At 41.3% G+C, this 18,062-nt stretch overlaps 1 protein-coding gene across 2 annotated transcripts in view; it reads left to right on the forward strand.

The window, feature by feature from the left end:
- LOC141110634 (pregnancy-specific beta-1-glycoprotein 3-like) overlaps positions 1-18,062 on the forward strand; it is a 100,849-nt gene that overhangs the window by 22,512 nt on the left and 60,275 nt on the right. For both annotated transcript variants that reach the window (XR_012236310.1, XM_073602083.1), the window contains exons 3-4: positions 1,514-1,792; positions 12,983-13,282. Coding sequence is in view for 1 of the 2 variants with exons in the window: in XM_073602083.1 (XP_073458184.1) it covers positions 1,514-1,792; positions 12,983-13,282 (579 nt within the window). In the remaining variant the exon portion in view is untranslated. The remainder of the gene's footprint in view (positions 1-1,513; positions 1,793-12,982; positions 13,283-18,062) is intronic.

The raw sequence follows: 18,062 nt of genomic DNA on the forward strand, positions 1-18,062 counted from the left end.
ATGGATTTCAGCAGCGTAGTTTTATACCCAAATTGGTATACACATTTTCTCTTAGCTTTTTATTGTAGCACCCTCTACCTTAGGTAGGTAGGTGCTAGAGTAGTGTTTGTGTTTTTGCTGCCAGTGCAGGTAAATTTAGGCAGGCCTAGCTGTGAGCTAGGCCTGTTTGTTTTTGATCTGGGGGCAGGGGAGTAGTTTAGTGTAGCAGCAGGTGACTAACGTGCTTCAGCTCTTGTTCGTCGCCTCTGTTTCCAGTGAGAAGGTTCTGGAAAAGAGGAAGGGCAGAGTGCTGGAGTGACTTGGGGTGTATTTGGAAGCCCTGACAAATCCCCAGCTAGGATTAGCAGGGGGCAGGCCTCCTATATATACCCATGGTCAGCCTATTGTGGGAGGAGTTGTCGGGTGGAAGAACTGAATAATGGCATATTAGGCTGTGGTGGCCCTTGAGGGACCCCCTTTCTGAGGGGTGTTCCTCAGGCTTGGAGCTCGGGAGCTGGGAGGGAGCCTCTCTTTACACGGTCATTGAGAGGTATCCTGGAACAGGAGCAGGAGGAAGACAGCGGGGAGCACAGCCAGGAAAGTCATTCAGGAGGGATCCATGCCGGGGTCGGTGAGAAAGAAGCATAGTGAGGAGCTCTGGGAGACATGCCAGGATTGGATGTGGAGCCAGGGGGAGAGACTGTGGTGTTTTTGGAGTTAAGTTGTTGCAGCCAGGAGGGTTGGCAGGACTTGCATCGGACATGCTGGGAGCAGTAGCCCACCAAGGATCAGTTATCACAATTATCATCTTCATCTAAAATGGTTGCTGCTAAGAAAACGTTAGGACTTGTTCAAAGTGAGGCCTAGCCATGTCTAGACATGTGCTAATGGTGACAGGAATCCGGAACTGGACAGTAAGGAAAACAAGTGATCTGTAGTAGTGTGCTGGAGGAGATGTGAAGTAGCAGAGACTGTCAGTTTAGATTCAACTACATTTATGTCCATTACTAAAGATTCATCATTTGGGCATCCCATGTCCCTTGTGCCTATCCAATTTTAATCCCCTAATAAAAACAACAAAAACAAGCAAGAGACAGTTCCTGGACTGGAGAAAGTGTGGCTAAAATGGATGTCTGACCAGCAGGGTGATGTGTGGATATTGAAACACGCAGCGACCCCACTGGGCACGGCTACATTATTTAAAGGGGAAGTGCACAATACTACCACACACCTGTAGTGGGCAGCACCACCCATACCTCTCTCTACTCCATGTTTCATTGCGTCACACCTTTTCAAACCTTCCATCATTAACTCTTTTGCAACTCTCGGAATTCAGTCATGTGACATCTCAAAGAAACAAAAATAATCCTATTATATGGAAAGCTGTTACTGCAGCCCATTTTTTTCAGTCCCAGAATTTTCTTTTAGTGCTACAACCAAAAGCACGCACACAAAACAAAAAAAAAGATTTTTCTCTCACAAAGTTTGTCTGCTCATTCAGTCTAACAAATTGTGTTTTTTTTTTATTTGACAGCTCCGGTCTCTAATGTGAAATTAACCAACAGTATGTCAGGATGGATCTGGCCGGGAGATTCAGTGTCTTTGACCTGTTCAGCTGATGGTACAGTTGTCAATTACTCCTGGAGCCTACAGGGGGCACCACTGCCCAATGACTCCCGATACCAGTTCACCCAGAGCTACAAAGTCCTCACAATCAGTCCCGTCTTTGCTAATGACACTGGAAACTTCACCTGTACAGCCCACGGATTTCTCAACAGCGAGAACAGCGATGAAATAAGTCTCAAACTGGGCTGTAAGTATTAAAGAGTTTTTATTAACAGTTTAAAAAAAATGAACATGTAATAGTCTATTAAATCAGTGCTTATTAAAGAGAACTAGTCACAACTGGGCTAATGTTAGAATCTGATTCATCAGTCTTAAAATTGTGCGGGCTTATTTATATAAAATTTACAGTATACATGCCTCCTCATTTGGCTTTTCTTTCTTTTTTGAAACCTGACATTTCAGCTTGAGAGTCATACATGGGTCAGAGGTCACCTGAAGCCTGACAACCTCAAACCTGAAATGCCGCTCAGCTACAGCATATTGGTATCAACTAATAGAGATCTTTATTCATCTACATTCCTGTCAACTGCAAGCCTATGTTATTTGACACTGTTCACACTCTCAAGAGTTGGGAGACAGTAGGTCTGAATCAGTTAAATGTGAAATTAGGTGACGTGGTTTGACAAAGAAGCCTGTGAGCCTGGAAACGCATTACCATTGTTACAGGCCATCCCTCTATGTGATGTCACTACCAGTTCCGTGCTCCATGGTGGCTCAGCATACTTCCTGGATCGACAAGTGAGCAGCTTCTTCAGCCTTCCACCACACACCGGATACTGCTAAAGTGACCCCCCTGGGTGGACGATCCACTCTATAGTGGATTACTGCTTGTGACAACTACTGACAAAAGCATTGCATGCAAATTCACTTGGCTTTTATTGAAGGTGACATCTAATGCTGCACTTGTTCTCTTAACACAATAATTGGATGTTTCCAGTAATGGAGAAACAACATCTTCCCTTCACTTCTCATACACCAGACCAAGTGTGTAAGGTCAGACAAGTGACAGCCAGCAATTGTCAGTCTTCAGGTTACCTCTGACTCTGAACATCAAATGTTAGACTCAGACAAAGTGAGTAAAATTAAGTAGGGGGAGATTTACTAAAACTAGTGCACACAGAATCTGGTGCAACTGTACATAATAACCAATCAGCTTCTAACTTCAGTTTGTTCAAATAAGCTTTGGCAATACAACCTGGAAGATAATTGGTTACTATGGCCAGATGCACCAGGTTCTGGGTTATCTTTTATAAGTAATACTGCACAATTATACAGTAATAAATCCTGAATATTCAGATTATCACATAAGCCTAGCTGTATCTGATAATGTTAAACCTGAAGTCTAGGTGTGATCTGTATTGCATAGTTACATTGTCCAGCTTAGACCAATATAAGTATGAATATCTCATAGCGGTACGGATCATCTACAGTACAGTGATAGCTAATGTCCTCTGGGTTCTGTGCCAAGCAGGTCCTATACTATCCCCTGAATGCGGGGGTAATCACTCTGCAATGCCATAGTTCACAGAAAACTTTGTATTTTTATAATGAATACAATACATTCTGGGGTTGATTTACTAAGAAAAACGCGAAGTAATGGTTACTCTACATTTAGTTACTCCCAATTAAACCAATTAAAACTTCCACTAGGTGAACATGTGAGTGAAAAAGAAAGTTAATCTCGGAGAACATGTCTTTGTAAATATTAAATCAGCACTTGCAAGTGCCAATTGCTCCAGAGTTTATTATATGGAACTGCACTGCAGCTACGATCACATGAGTGTAAAGAAAACATTTTTATGTGAGCTGTGCTCTACCCCGTGTGCATCTATTGATGTATATTCCAATTAGTATTCCTAGTTTTTAATATTCATTCATAACTGCATTCATTGGCAAAAGAAGAAAACAGAGTAATTTCTGCTATTCTGTATGTTACATGTATTGAACATTTACAGGTACATATCTGTTGTATGTTATTATTTTCATGTTGTTTTTTTTTTTATTTAGGTGATTATAAAGCAGTAATTATTTATGTTCATTCTTTAATCATACTACACTTATGCAGATCTCAGTGTACTTAGCACAATGGCTTGGTGGTCTGCTCAGATGTCTCCAAAGAACTCAAGTTATGAGTATAAATCCCAGCCAACCTACCACCCACCTTAGCCCCGGTTCACACAGGGGCGACTTGTCAGGCGACCTAGCCGCCTGACAAGTCGCGTCCCATTCTGTACTACGGAACTGTTCTAATAGGAGCGACGCAAGTCGCTCCGACTTAGAAAAAGGTTCCTGTACTATTTTTGGGGCGACTTCAGGCGACTTGCATTGACTTCTACACAAAAGTCGTTTTGCAAGTCGCCGCTGAAGTCGTGTGCAGGTCACCTCTGTGAGTTGGCCTGCAAGTCGTGCCGCCCCTGTGTGAACCGGCAGTAAGGCAGCTGTGTTTATTTTTCCAGTGCACAAGCAAATTAAAATAAACAAACAAAAAATTTAAACTACCCGTTAACTAGTGTGTGTGATGTTTGGAATTCCACATAATATTATTGAATACTTACATGCCATTGCATGCATTTGAAAAGTTAATATAATAGAATTAACCAAAACTAAAGTGCATCGGCTAATAGACCTTCGCCTGTTTTCAGCATATGCTGCTGAGTCCAATGCAATCTTTTAGTAGGTGATACCCTCTGTGGCATTTGAACCCATGAGTCCTTCAAGGTCGAAGCGCTGACCACTAGCCTATTGGGCTGAGCACAATCATATTTGGAAAATATATTTACTAGTGTTTGATGTTTTCCTAATTCTATACAATAAAGTTTTGAAAATGAGCCATTAATATTATGGAAATAATCATGCTGATGTGGCATTGGCTATTAGGAAAAAAAATTGGAAAAACCGGCGTGGGGTCCCCCCAGTCCATACCAGGCCCTTTGGTTCTGGTATGGATTTTAAGGGGAACTCAGCGCCAACATGTAAAAACAAATTGGCGTAGGGTCCCCCCAAAATCCATACCAGACCCTTATCCGAGCATGCAGCCGTAAAGTCAGGATAGTGGGGGACAAGCGAGCACCCCCCTCCTAAATAATACCAGGCCACATGCCCTCAACATGGGGAGGGTGCTCTGGGCAACATGTTGATGGGGACAAGGGCCTCTTCCCGACAACCCTGGCTGGTGGTTGTCAGGATCTGCGGGTGGGGGGGGCTTATCCGAATCTGGAAGCCCCCTTTAACAAGGGGCCCCCAGAGCCCGCCCCCCATGTAAATGGGTATAGGATACATTGTACCCCTACCCATTCACCAAAAAAGTGTCAAAAAATCCAAACCACAAGAGACAGTTTTTGACAAATACTTTATTAAAAAAAGTAAAAATGTGTCCCGCAATGTACATCAATCACAGCGCCCGACGGACGCAAAAAATCAAAATGCTCTGCCTCGATGGGAGGGCTCCCGCTGTATGCACTCTGTGCGCTTTGACAAATCCTTTTGTAGGCAAGGGCGGGGTCACCCGGTTACGTCACTGGGTGGCCCCAACCTTGCCAATATGACACCTGTCAAAGCGAAGAGACAGCAGTCGGCGGGAGCCCTCCCATCGAGGGGGAGCTTTTTGATCTTTTTTCTATTTTTCGGCGCCGTGATTGACCATGGATGTACATCGCGGGACATTTTTTAAAATTTTTATAATAAAGGATTTGTCAAAAACTGTCTCTCATGGTTTGTATTTTTTGACACTTTTTTGGTGAATGGGTAGGGGTACAATGTACCCGATACCCATTCACATAGGGGGGCCCGGGATCTAGGGGCCCCCTTGTTAAAAGGTGGCTTCCAAATTCCGATAAGCCCCCTGCCCAAAGACTCCGACAACCACCAGCCAGGGTTGTCGGGAAGAGGCCCTTGTCCCCATCAACATTGGGACAAGGTGCTTTGGGGACACCCCAATGCACCCTCCCCATGTTGAGGGCATGTAGCCTGGTATGGTTCAGAAGGGGAGGGGCTGCTCCCCCCCATGCTCGGAAACGGGACTGATATGGATTTTGGGGAGAACTCCACACCAATTTTTTTTCGTTTTGGCATGGAGTTCATCTTAAAATTTGGTCTAGGCCCCCCTCAAAATCGATACCAGGCTATTTGGGTCATTGATTTGTTTAAAAAAATTGTTTTTGGGGTATTTTTTCTTAATTTGGTGCTTAGAAAGAATTCACATTTAGTTGACATATTTCATGGTTTACCTAGTCCACAAAAGAATTATTAGAGCCCTAAAAAAGGGCTCAACATTGGAGCAGGGATTTTTTTGTTGTTTCTTTCTTTTTCTCTTTTTTGGAGGGCTCCCCCCCCCCCATATTACACTTTCCACTCAAGACCTTGCATGTGTGCACAAGCAAATACTTTTGTATGCAACTAGATTTAATACATATTTGAAGGGGTATGAATAGTTTGCACTTAGAAAATATGTATTTATAGTCTGCAAAAGTCTGCCAATGTACTTGGGCCAAAAAAAAACAAAAAAAGGCATGGAAATGATGCTGCAGCATTTGACAAAATAGTTAGAAGGGCCCTGCTAAAAAGAATTTACAATCTACAAGGGTAGGACACAAAAAATTGACACATATCAAGCTAATAACAAGCATGGCTAACCATTTTTGGTGATCAAAAGTCCTCACCCAAAACCCTAAAAAATAGTAATGAATTAGCAGGAACCTTCCTTTTCAGCTAAACCATTACATAGCAGTTGTAAGTCTAACATGTGAGATGTAGAAGCAATCATCAAACTACAGCCTTGCCGTAGTGGGGTGTGGGTCGGGAATTATGCACCCCCCCCCCAAAAAAAAACATATCTATTTGTAACCCAACATACACACTGCCAAGAAAGATTCAGGCCTGTTCTTAGGCCAAACACCCACCACAAATGCAGGGTTTTAAATAACCTAGCTATGTTTGCTAGCACACCTCCACCCACCTAGTAAAGGACATACCCACCAGTGTAATGGTCTTTTCATGTATGCCTCAAGTGCTCACACCTGTTCATTAGGAATACACACTCTTTACAAATGAAAAAAAAGCATTAGCATAGATATCTGTGCAGGGTAAACCTCAAAATAACAAATGCCCAAGGCTCTGACCTTGATCAGTGATCCCAAAAATCTCCAAATTAACTTGTACGTTGTTGGGCATGTGGAGGGTACAAAACATAAAATAACAACTTTGTGAGGGCTGCTTCGCACAAATTGGTGACAAATCGCATTTGTCATTCATCATCAGCATACAACATTAAAATATTTGTGCAGGATCACACCAGACTTGTACATTCATATCTCGCCCAAAACACCACAGTTCTAGATTTTGTGTAAACCCACACTTGCTTGATTTATGTTTTTTCTTGGTGTTCCTGTTATGTGAAACACATAAAAAATGTAATCACTGGTGAAAAAAAAACTTTAACACCACAACAAAGGAAAAACATACAAACCTCTAGCCAGGTAGTGGGATTGGGATTCAAACCAAAAACCTCAGTGCTGCTAAGCAGAAGTGCTAACCAGTTAGCCACTTGTCACATGTATGTAGGCTGCATCTCTGTGGTGTGAAACAGTCCTAATTCCAAGGGGTGCAAGAAGTTAATCAATGCACATGTACTGTGGAAGGCCAGAGAGCCATTGAACATCCTGTTTCTGGCATATGCCATCTGTTTTGAAGGCTGGTTATGGCTGGTTATAGCTGATTACTGTCAGCATGCTCAGAGATAAATAGCTGTCATTTTGTGGGTTTAGGCTTGGTAAGAGGCTGCAACTAGTGCTGGTGGGGAAATGTTAAGGCTGATTATAGTCCTTGCCCATGGAAAACATATGACACAATTTGCAATGGTGGTGGGACCCTCCTACACACAAATACTAAATTTAGACATAATTTATATAAGGACCTGACAGCATAGGGAGAACAGACAATTTCTCTACATAAAATGGGATGTTTGGGGTTTGAACCAAGAACCTTGGTGATGCTAGGCAGAAGCGCTAACCTGTTAGCCACTGTTCTGCAACATGTGGAACCTGCCTATACATACATACTGCATTTCTTTGGACATATACCTATAGTTGGTGGAATTACATTGGTCAGGAGTTAGTCTTCTTGATTTATTCTGTGATATTTGGTGGTTCTTGGTGTGTGAGTGTAGAATAGGGATGTTACCCTCTGAATTTTGGGAATGACATTTTGATTTCTGATGTTGGTACACATATCACATTCTTAGTGATCAAATTATGATCATTTGGAAATACTAAATACACAAAATTGTGACTCATTTAAAACTTGCATCAGCAATGGTATTGTTTGTGGTTTGCAAAGACACCTGTGGGAGTTTGGGTAAAGATTTTTGAGATGGACAGCAACAAGTGAGAGAGACAGAGAATAATATATTTTACCAAAACATTACACGTTCTAGCATCCTTAAAGCGATTGTAAGGCTACATTTTTTTTTTTAAATAACAAATATGTCATACTTACCTCCACTTTGCAGTTAGTTTTGCACAGAGTGGCCCCGATCATCATCTTCTGGGGTCTCTCGGTGGCTCCTCCCCGCATCATATAACCCACTAGGAGAAGCGCTCTCCCGGGGGGTTACTTTGCGGGCGTGCTCCTGAGTCCAGCATTTGCATCCAAAGATGCAGAATGCCGGACTGAGCCCCGCCGCCCCCCACGTCATTGGATTTGATTGACAGCAGCAGGAGCCAATGGCTGCGCTGCTATAAATCTATCCAATCAAGAGCCAAGCCAACGGGCAGAGGGAGTGAGCACGTCTCTGGCGTGGGAATTACGGGGCTCAGGTGAGTAAAACTGGGGGCTGGGCGGCCGGTCAGTGACAGAAGTTTTTTCAGCTTAATGCGTAGGATGTATTAAGGCAAAAAAACATAAGGGTTTACAACCCCTTTAAAAACAATATAGATAAAGAAGAAGCAACATTGTAGCAAGACAATTTATTTAAGAGAAAGATACAGTTCATCTCAACATTAAAAATATTTATTTGGGGAAGTTAAGTTACAATTATAATCAATGGTTGAAACTAACATTAGGCTACATAACTCTAATTTTCACTCTCAAAAACGCTTTTTAGCCCAGCGCTAATTTTGGTAATTACTATAGCACCTTGTAAAAAAAGGCACGGTAGTTAAAATGAGAGTAGTTTGCATGCCTGAGCGTGCTCAGTTGTGCTGGCACATAGTTGTAAAGAAAGGGGGAATTTATCTCTAAAGATATTTAGACTTTTAAAGATATTTCAAAGTGTGTATATCACTTTTTAACCACTTGAGCCCCAGGAGGAATTAGCGACCTTAATGACCAGGGCATTTTTTGCGATTTGGCACTGCGTTGCTTTAACTGACAATTGCACGGAAGTGCGATGTTGCACCCAAACAAAATTGATGACCTTTTTTTCCCACAAATAGAGCTTTCTTTTGGTGGATTTGATCACCTCTGCGGTTTTTATTTTTTATGCTATAAACAAAAATATCCCGACAATTTTGAAAAAAAACAATATTTTTTGTTATAATAAATATCCCTAAAAAATATCTAAAAAAAAAAAAAATTTCTTGCTCAGTTTAGGCTATGTATTCTTCTACATATTTTTGGTGAAAAAAAAAATCGCAATAAGCGTATATTGATTGGTTTATGCAAAAGTTATAGCATCTACAAAATAGGGTATTGATTTATGGCATTTTTATTATTATTTTTTTTTATTATTAGTAATGGTGCTGATCAGCGATTTTTTATCGGGACTGCAATATTTTAGTGCACACTTTTGACACTATTTTGGGACCATTGACATTTATACAGCGATCAGAGCTAAAAATAGCCACTGATTACTGTATAAATGTCACTGGCAGGGAAGGGGTTAAACACTAGGGGGCGATCAAGGGGTTAAGTGTGTTCCCTCAGTGTGTTCTAACTGTGGGGGGGATGGGCTCACTAGGAAATGACAGAGTTCACTGCTCCCGATGAGAGGGAACAAGTGGATCCCTGTCATGTCACTAGGCAGAACAGGGAAAGGCCTGGTTTACATCTCCCCGTTCTGCCTCTCCTTGCCATGATCGCAGGCCACTGGTGAACATAGAGTCTGTGGGACCCGCGGGCATGCTACTGCAGTGGGCATGCGTCCGCTAGCCTGCGATGACAGAGGGATGTACAGGTACACCCATTTGCCCACCTGTACAATTCTGCCGACGTACATTGTCGTGGAGCGGTTGGCAAGTGGTAAAAGCAGAGTATCTTTAAACAATATACCACATATTTCAGTACCATTTAGGCGATCGTATCATGCTCTAAACATTATTTACATGTGCAACTCTCCAGGTTCTAGCAAGAGTAATGCCCTGTACACACGGTCAGATTTTCCGACGGAAAATGTGTGATAGGACCTTGTTGTCGGAAATTCCGACCGTGTGTGGGCTCCATCACACATTTTCCATCGGAATTTCCGACACACAAAGTTTGAGAGCAGGATATAAAATTTTCCGACAACAAAATCCGTTGTCGAAAATTCCAATTGTGTGTACACAAATCCGACGCACAAAGTGCCACGCATGCTCAGAATAAATTAAGAGACGAAAGCTATTGGCTACTGCCCGTTTATAGTCCCAACGTACGTGTTTTACATCACCGCGTTTAGAACGATCGGATTTTCCGACAACTTTGTGTGACTGTGTGTATGCAAGACAAGTTTGAGCCAACATCCATCGGAAAAAAATCCATGGATTTTGTTGTCAGAATGTCCGATCAATGTCCGACCGTGTGTACAGGGCATAAGGGTTTGGGTGGTATCTGTTGTCTGGGAGCTATAGTGAATTCATTTTAGAGCTAATTAGTGTTTGGACAAGATGAGAATCATGGCGTCACTGCCTCACCTCTTTTACTTCATCCAGTCTGAGAAGTACTTGTGTTCTTTGTAAAAAGTACAAGGCGTTATGTGAATGACAGCAGTCCCGAGTGAGCAGGTTCAGAGCAATTCCAAGTGACAGCAGCAATCCCTGTAGTAGTGGCAAATATTACAGTGATTGTCACCCTCCACAGCAGTCCATCAGGTATGCGATATACAGATTTTTAGAAATTGCTTAGACCTCTTTCACAATGGAGGCATTTTTCAGGCACTTTAGCGCTAAAATTAGCGCCTGAAAAAGGCCTCATCTGCAATCCCAGTATGAAAGCCCAAGTGCTTTCACAATGGGGCGCTGCGCTGGCAGGACATCAAAAAAAGTCCTGCAAGCAGCTTCTTAGAGGCTCTTTAGGAGCGGTGTATACACCGCTCCTAAAGCGCCCCTGCCCATTGAAACCAATAGGCAGTGATGCCAAAGCACCTGCAAGGCGCCTCGGCAACAGCATTTTTTTTCTGACACTTTTAACCCTTTATTCGTCCGCTAGCGGGGGTTAAAAGTGTCTGGGCGCTGGCAGTGTGAAAGGGCTCTTAGAGCTGTATATTTGTCTATAAGCATTTGTCTAATTCTTCAATAATGATTTTTTATTGAGGTTTAAGGATTACATGAATACAATACAGGCATACCCCACTTTTAAGTACACAATGGGATTTATTTACTAAAGCTGGAAAGTGCAAAATCAGGCTCACTTCTGCATAGAAACCAATCAGCTTCTAACCCCAGATTCTTCAATTAAGCTTTGGTAATAAAACCTGGAAGCTCATTGGTTTCTATGCAGAAGTGAGCCTGATTTTGCACTTTCCAGTTTTAGTACATAAACCCCATTGGGTACTTAAAAGTGGGGTATGCCTGTAAAGGTACAACAGTTTCCAACATACATTTACTATTGCATTCCATTTGTAATCAGAATAAAAAGACAGTATTGGCAATAATACAATAGTGGACTGTTACACAAAAGGTAAAACTATGCACAGTACATGTTACACATATTGAAACCCATAACCTATAGATTTTTGTAATGCATGAAAACTTTCTGTGCATGAAAACTTTCATTTAAATATATTCTTCAATTCATTTGCAAACCAAGTTACTACCTTGTAAAAATAGCAGTGAGATCATCACCTTCCTGCACAATGCCAGTGCAAAGAGCAGAACTGAGGGAAGATCTCAGCAGCCCCCACCCACTATAGTCTGAATGCAGAAAACTACAGGAGGGGAACTATACAAATATAAGTATCCAATTTTAGTCACAAGACTATAATTTGTAAATCTCATTGGATTCAAGTGAAAAGAACTGTCACTTTAAAAAAAAAAAAAAAAAAGTCTTCTTATCCTGGTGTGTTAGATTTGTGGACTGAGCCTATTGCATTGTAATCTTATTGAAATTTCATTCCATTTACCTTCTAAAATAAAAGGAGCCATGTTGCCCTTCCATTTTCTGAAGAGTTGTAATTTAGCAGCAAAAATGATATGCATTTCCTCTCAATTCTGTTCTGGAGAGTAGAATACAAAACACCCATAGCGGTAAATAAAACACTGAATTCCAATAGCTTACTAGGTTTTTATAGGTCCAAAAAGATGTGACGTAATACTAAATGTCCACTCAAACACAGAGGGGATCAGAATATTTTGAGAATCTGTAAAGATTAGGGGTCCAGCAAACGCAGATATTTTGTGATAATTCCCAATGGTTAGTTCAATAGGATGGTCCATTAGGATGGGGAAAAAGTGTTCCTCAGATCATATTAATATAGTATGTCAAAATCTAATTAAATCTTATATATACATTTGGTGCTAGTCAGAAATCGGCACTGTATTGTAGAGGAGAACAAAAAAATCATAAATATCTCCTCTCTTCAAGGCTGGATGAATGAAAATTCCTGTCTGGGGTGGATTTGGGGTGGATTTACCATGTGACATATGTGGACCAGCGGCTATTAGGGTAGCATAGGGAATGAGGCAGCAGAAAAAAGTTGTGAGTTGAGTTTATTTTAACTTCCTTGGACACTTCTGGAAGTTTGTAGGTTTATCTGGCAGCCTAGCAGAATAGAAGTGATTTCAAAGCCTGCTGAGAAAAATCAGACTCTCCACAGCTATGCTTAGTAAATATGTGGTAAACTTTGCACATTCTTTTCAAAACTAAACAAAAAATACTACTGCTAGATAAAGGTCAAGTCTCCATATTCATCTGACTGCAAGCAAGTTTCAGTTGAGGTTGCAAATTTTCCTTGGTGCATTACTTGATGATGATGTCATCACAACCCTGTTTTAGTAGTTGGCAAATGTTCATGAGTATGAAATTTTAGCTAAAAATGTGCAGTCTTATAAAGTAACACAAAGCTATCAAACTGTTTTCTAAATCTGACACACCCCATTTCTTCTTCTTCTTCTTTTTTTTATCATATTTGGTAGGCTTTGATTTTTTTTTTCTGACTTGCAGTAACAATGACTGTTGTAAATTGCAGCTAAGATCTCAGCGGTGACACTGACCAGTAACACATCAGGATCATACATCTGGGTTGGAGAGGACTCCGCATCTTTACATTGCTCAGCTGATGGATCGAATGTCACTTTCTTGTGGAATCTGAAAGAAGGGTCTGTACCCCCGGGTCCTCCGTATCACATATCATCACAAGGTGATTCTCCTCCACAGTCCAATCTCCTCATCAGCCCCGTCTCTAAAACGGATGCTGGACCTTTCACCTGTGAAGCATCTAATCGGCTCGGAAATGAAACCAGCAAACCTCTGAATCTCAGCTTAGCCTGTGAGTAATTGTTTTTCATTGATATATACATTATAATTTTAAAGTGAAGGCAATGCTAGCACTTGAAAATTGTGTAAGCACATCCAAAGTGAGTAAGTCAGTTTTGGATAACACAGATGTGTTATCATCTATTTCAACTAGAACAATTTCAATTTCATCAACTAGAGTTTGTAAGCTGAGAAACATGAGAACACAGGGCCTATGCAAGACATTATAGATTTATAAACTTATCTTCGTTCTATTATAACAACATAAATTTATGGCAGGAAGGTCTCGCTTTTTTGGTAGCCACTACTACAGCATGTAGAAAAGGGAGAAAATGTCCTTTTCAGAACATCAATTGTTACGTTTTTCAGGAAGGATACAATCACCTTTGAGTTACACAAGGGTGTGCCATAGTGCTGCACTTTATGGAGAGCATGTCGAAAGGTGGGTATTCCTAAAGGACATTGATTATGATATATCTTGATGCACCTTTATACATCTGCCAATGTCAGCTTTTCTGCTCCCAGTATTTGGTCACATGATATCTCAAAGCAGCAAGTAAAAGTTGATGAAAAACATATAAGTGAATGCAGCGCTAATAATACTGTAACAAAAAACAAAAAAATCAGAGTCTCCAATGTAAAGTATATGATATTACATAAATAGTGAACCTGATTGGACAATACGTAATCTATAGATGGCAAATGATATGAACAAATGCCAAATATTGTAACGAATAGTCCGAAAAATATAAATGGTGAAATCCACAAACGTGATTCAGATAAATGAAAACAGTTATCCGTGGAGCATCGCATAAACTTAAAGGTGAAATAATACAATCAGAAAGTGATATAGCGATATATATATATATATATATATATATATATATATATATATATATATATATATATATATATATATATTGAAGCTTCACTAAAGTCCCAATAATAATAAACAATGATTAAGAAGACATCCATGTGGGTGTGAAGATGAATTGTAGCTATGAGGTTGTAAAGAAGAACCCTTTCTCCAAGTAGATATATACACCCGAAGTGAGTATGTAGTCTCCTTACCCCAAAGAATGACCACAACAGCGGTCTCACCAAGCACAGGGAATTTGGTCTCCCAAAAACCTAGCAGTGGATGTCTCCAGCTCCTGGATCTTTATCACTCGAAAACATAAACAAGAATTGCGCCCATAGTGCAGTATTTAAAATAATATTTATTAAGCTCAATCAAATTGCACTTACGACATGGAGCTGATAAACGTGCGGTGTGTCAATACAAAATATGGCGGCATCTCCTTGGGCTTGCTCTGCCTGCTGCTCGCTGTACCATCGATCTCCGTAGAGAAAAACGTGATGACGTCAGTATCACAGGCCCACCCTACATGTTTCATCACGATAGGACATCGTCTGGGAATTTTTTCCTTTTTAATATATTGTCTTCGAGCGCAACGTTCACCATCTGGTGCTTTTCCTAAGTAAAAGTTGATGCTTGAAAAACTTCCATCTGCCAGGTGATGTGGTCACAGGTTTAAACATGGACCACGTAGCAATATACAGTGGGTATAGAAAATAATCACCCTTTGTTGCTTTGAAGGCCGAAATTAAGACAGCCACAGTTTTTGTTTTATTCAGCTGTATTTACTCAACATGCAACTTATAACATCCACGTCAAAGCTATAACACCAACATGTCAGAAATTTTTTTTAAAAATTCAAAAAGGAATCAGAGTTCGAAAATGGATCACCCCCTTGTGTCAGTATTTTTTTTGAACCACCTCTTGCTTTAATTACAGCCTTTAGTCTGTTGGGATATGTCTCTACTAACTTTGCACATCTAGACTTTGCAATATTTGCCCTCTCTTCCTTGCAGAACTGCTCAATTTAAGTTAAATTTGATGGCGACCATTTGTGGACTGCAGGCTTCAAGTCATTCCACAGATTTTCAATGGGGTTTAAGTCTGGGCTCTGACTAGGCCACGCAAGGACATTCACCTTTTTCTCTTTCAACCACTATGTGGTCATTTTTGTCATGACAACTTTTTCCCATTGACAACTTTCTGGCAGAGGGCAGCAAATTTTCCTCAAGAACTTGATGGTATTTTGCCCCATCCATTTTTCCTTCTATTCTGACAAGTGCTTTAGTCCCTGCTGCAGAAAAACACCCCCATGGTGGGATATTACCACCTTCATGCTTTACTGTAGGAATGGTGTTATTTGGATGGTGAGCTGTATTGGATTTGCGCCAGACATATTGTTTGGTGTTATGGTCAAATGAGACTAAAATTGTATTATTTGGCATCAACACCTTTTTCCATGTGGCCTCAAACTCTTCAAGGCGCGTTTTGGAAAAGCTCAGTCGTGACTACATGTGGCCTTTCTTGAGCAGTGGCTTTTTTCTTGCAAACCCCCCATACAAGCCACATTTGTGGAGAATTTGTGATTTTCTTGTCACATGCACACAATGACCACTCTTTATCATAACTTCCTGCAACTGCTTCAGAGTTGCTGTATGCCTCTGGGTAGCCTCTCTGACCAGTTTCCTTCTGGCTCTTTCATCCAGTTTGGAGGGATGTCCTGATCCAGGGAGGGTCTGCATTGTACCAAATACCTTCTACTTCTTAATAATAGACTTCACTGTCCTTCTAGGCATTGATAAAGCCTTTGAATTTATTTATTTTTCTCCTGACTTGTGCCTGTCCACAACTTTATCCCCGGAGATCTTTTGACAGTGCCTTGCCACCCATAGTTGATTGTTTGCTTCAGTTGCACTACCAGGGACTGAAATGCTCCAGGAAAGCTCTTTTCATGCTGAGCTAATGAAAATGACCAAAGTGATCACAGTTGAAAGTCAAATGGCTTTGTGTGCCATTAAGAAGGTGATTAGCTACACCTGTTTGAGTTTTCAAGTCTTTTTTAGGAGAGAGTGTGATCTTTTTTCCAACTCAGTGATTCTCTTTTTGATTTTTTTTTTCCTGACATGTTGGTGGTATATCTTTCACTTGGATGTTATGAGTTGCACAGTAAATACAGCTGGATAAAACAAAAACTGTGTCTGTCTTCATTTCAGTCTGCAAAGCAACAAAATTTGATTATGTTAAAGGGGGGTGTGATTTTTTTTTTTCTATACCCACTGTAATGCCCCCACATTTATCACTGGCAACAGGTCCTACTCTGACTGAAGTCTAAATGATGATGTACTGTATCTTTAGTCAGGGCCACCAGTCCAATATTAGTTCTCTTCCAGGGAGCAGATGCTCTCCTGAGCCCCAGCCCAGTCCATCCCTAGTCAGCGTCAATCAGACAAAAGATTTACAAAGCTATAATGATTGGTATTTTAAGCAATGAAAAACAAAAATAACAGTACATGGCTCAAAATCATTATTCCTAGATAAATTGGTTTAGATTGGTGAATTAGGCATATGGTCTCTGAAAGCTGTACAGTGATCTTCCCCAAATGACCTATCTCAACAGGGAAAGTCTGTTGCTAATGGCTACATATGGCTAAACTAGGAGATCCTCGACTAATTTTTACAGAAGAACTAAATAGAAATTGGGCACTTCTAATGCCCCGTACACACGGTCGGACTTTGTTCGGACATTCCGACAACAAAATCCTAGGATTTTTTCCGACGGATGTTGGCTCAAACTTGTTTTGCCTACACACGGTCGCACAAAGTTGTCGGAATTTCCGATCGACAACCACGCGGTCACGTACACCACGTACGACGAGACTAGAAAAGGCCGGTTCAGAACCAAGCGCGGCACCCTTTGGGCTCCTTTTGCTAATCTCGTGTTAGTAAAAGTTTGGTGAGAGACGATTCGCGCTTTTTCAGACTCGTGGCTTTCAGATCGTTTTCTGCCGTTCAGTTTGTGCTGGTGGGTTTGTATCTGCTCTTCAGTGCGTGCAGTCAGTTCGTATCGGAGTTTTCTGTGCGATCTTGTCCGCTCGTTGCTGTATTTCAGGTCGCTCTTCACAGGCCTTGCTGTTCTTCAGTGCGTTCTGTTACTTCGTTCTGAGCAGCCGACCGTTTTCTAGCCATGTTTCGTATGCGTACTCCTCGTAGAGTTCGTGCTGTGCGGGAGCTTGGTGTTGGGGTCCTGACCTTGACACAAGTCCAGTCCATGAACAGGGTGGGGAGGAGTTCATGGACCAAGAATTGGTTGCTTCAGCGTGACCAGTTCTCTCATATGCCTTTGCTCCGTGAGATCCGTGAGAATAATCCTGATGATTTCAGGAACTTTCTCAGGATGACGGACCCCGTATTTCACCGTTTGTTGGCTTTGCTGACCCCTTATATTAGCAGGCAGGATACCTGCATGAGGCAAGCCATCACTGCGGAGCAGAGGTTGGTCGCTACCTTGCGGTATTTGGCGACAGGGAGAAGTCTGCAGGACCTCAAGTTCTCGACAGGCATCTCCCCCCAGGCTCTTCTTTGTGGACATTTACTGCTTGTGTTTGTTTTAGCTGACCCTGACAGAAATGTGTGGAGTGCAGAAAATGTTGTGATTGTGTAACCTTATATAAAGCACTGTTGGCTGTTATTTACTAAATGCAAAGAGACTTTTCACTACAAGTGCACTTGCAACTGCACTGAAACTGCACTTGTAGTGCAAAGTGGATTTGCCCTTAGGAAATTAACCCCATTTTCTCATCAAACAACAATTACATCACCCCAAAAGTGTTGTAGTGTTGAGACAATAATCCACACATTCTTGATGAACAATCTTTTTAATACCTGCACAATCACATGTGCATTTACCAAAGGTTTTTCTGACAAACCAACATGT

Source organism: Aquarana catesbeiana, linkage group LG10 (assembly GCF_042186555.1).
Source record: "Aquarana catesbeiana isolate 2022-GZ linkage group LG10, ASM4218655v1, whole genome shotgun sequence".
NCBI lineage: Eukaryota > Metazoa > Chordata > Amphibia > Anura > Ranidae > Aquarana > Aquarana catesbeiana.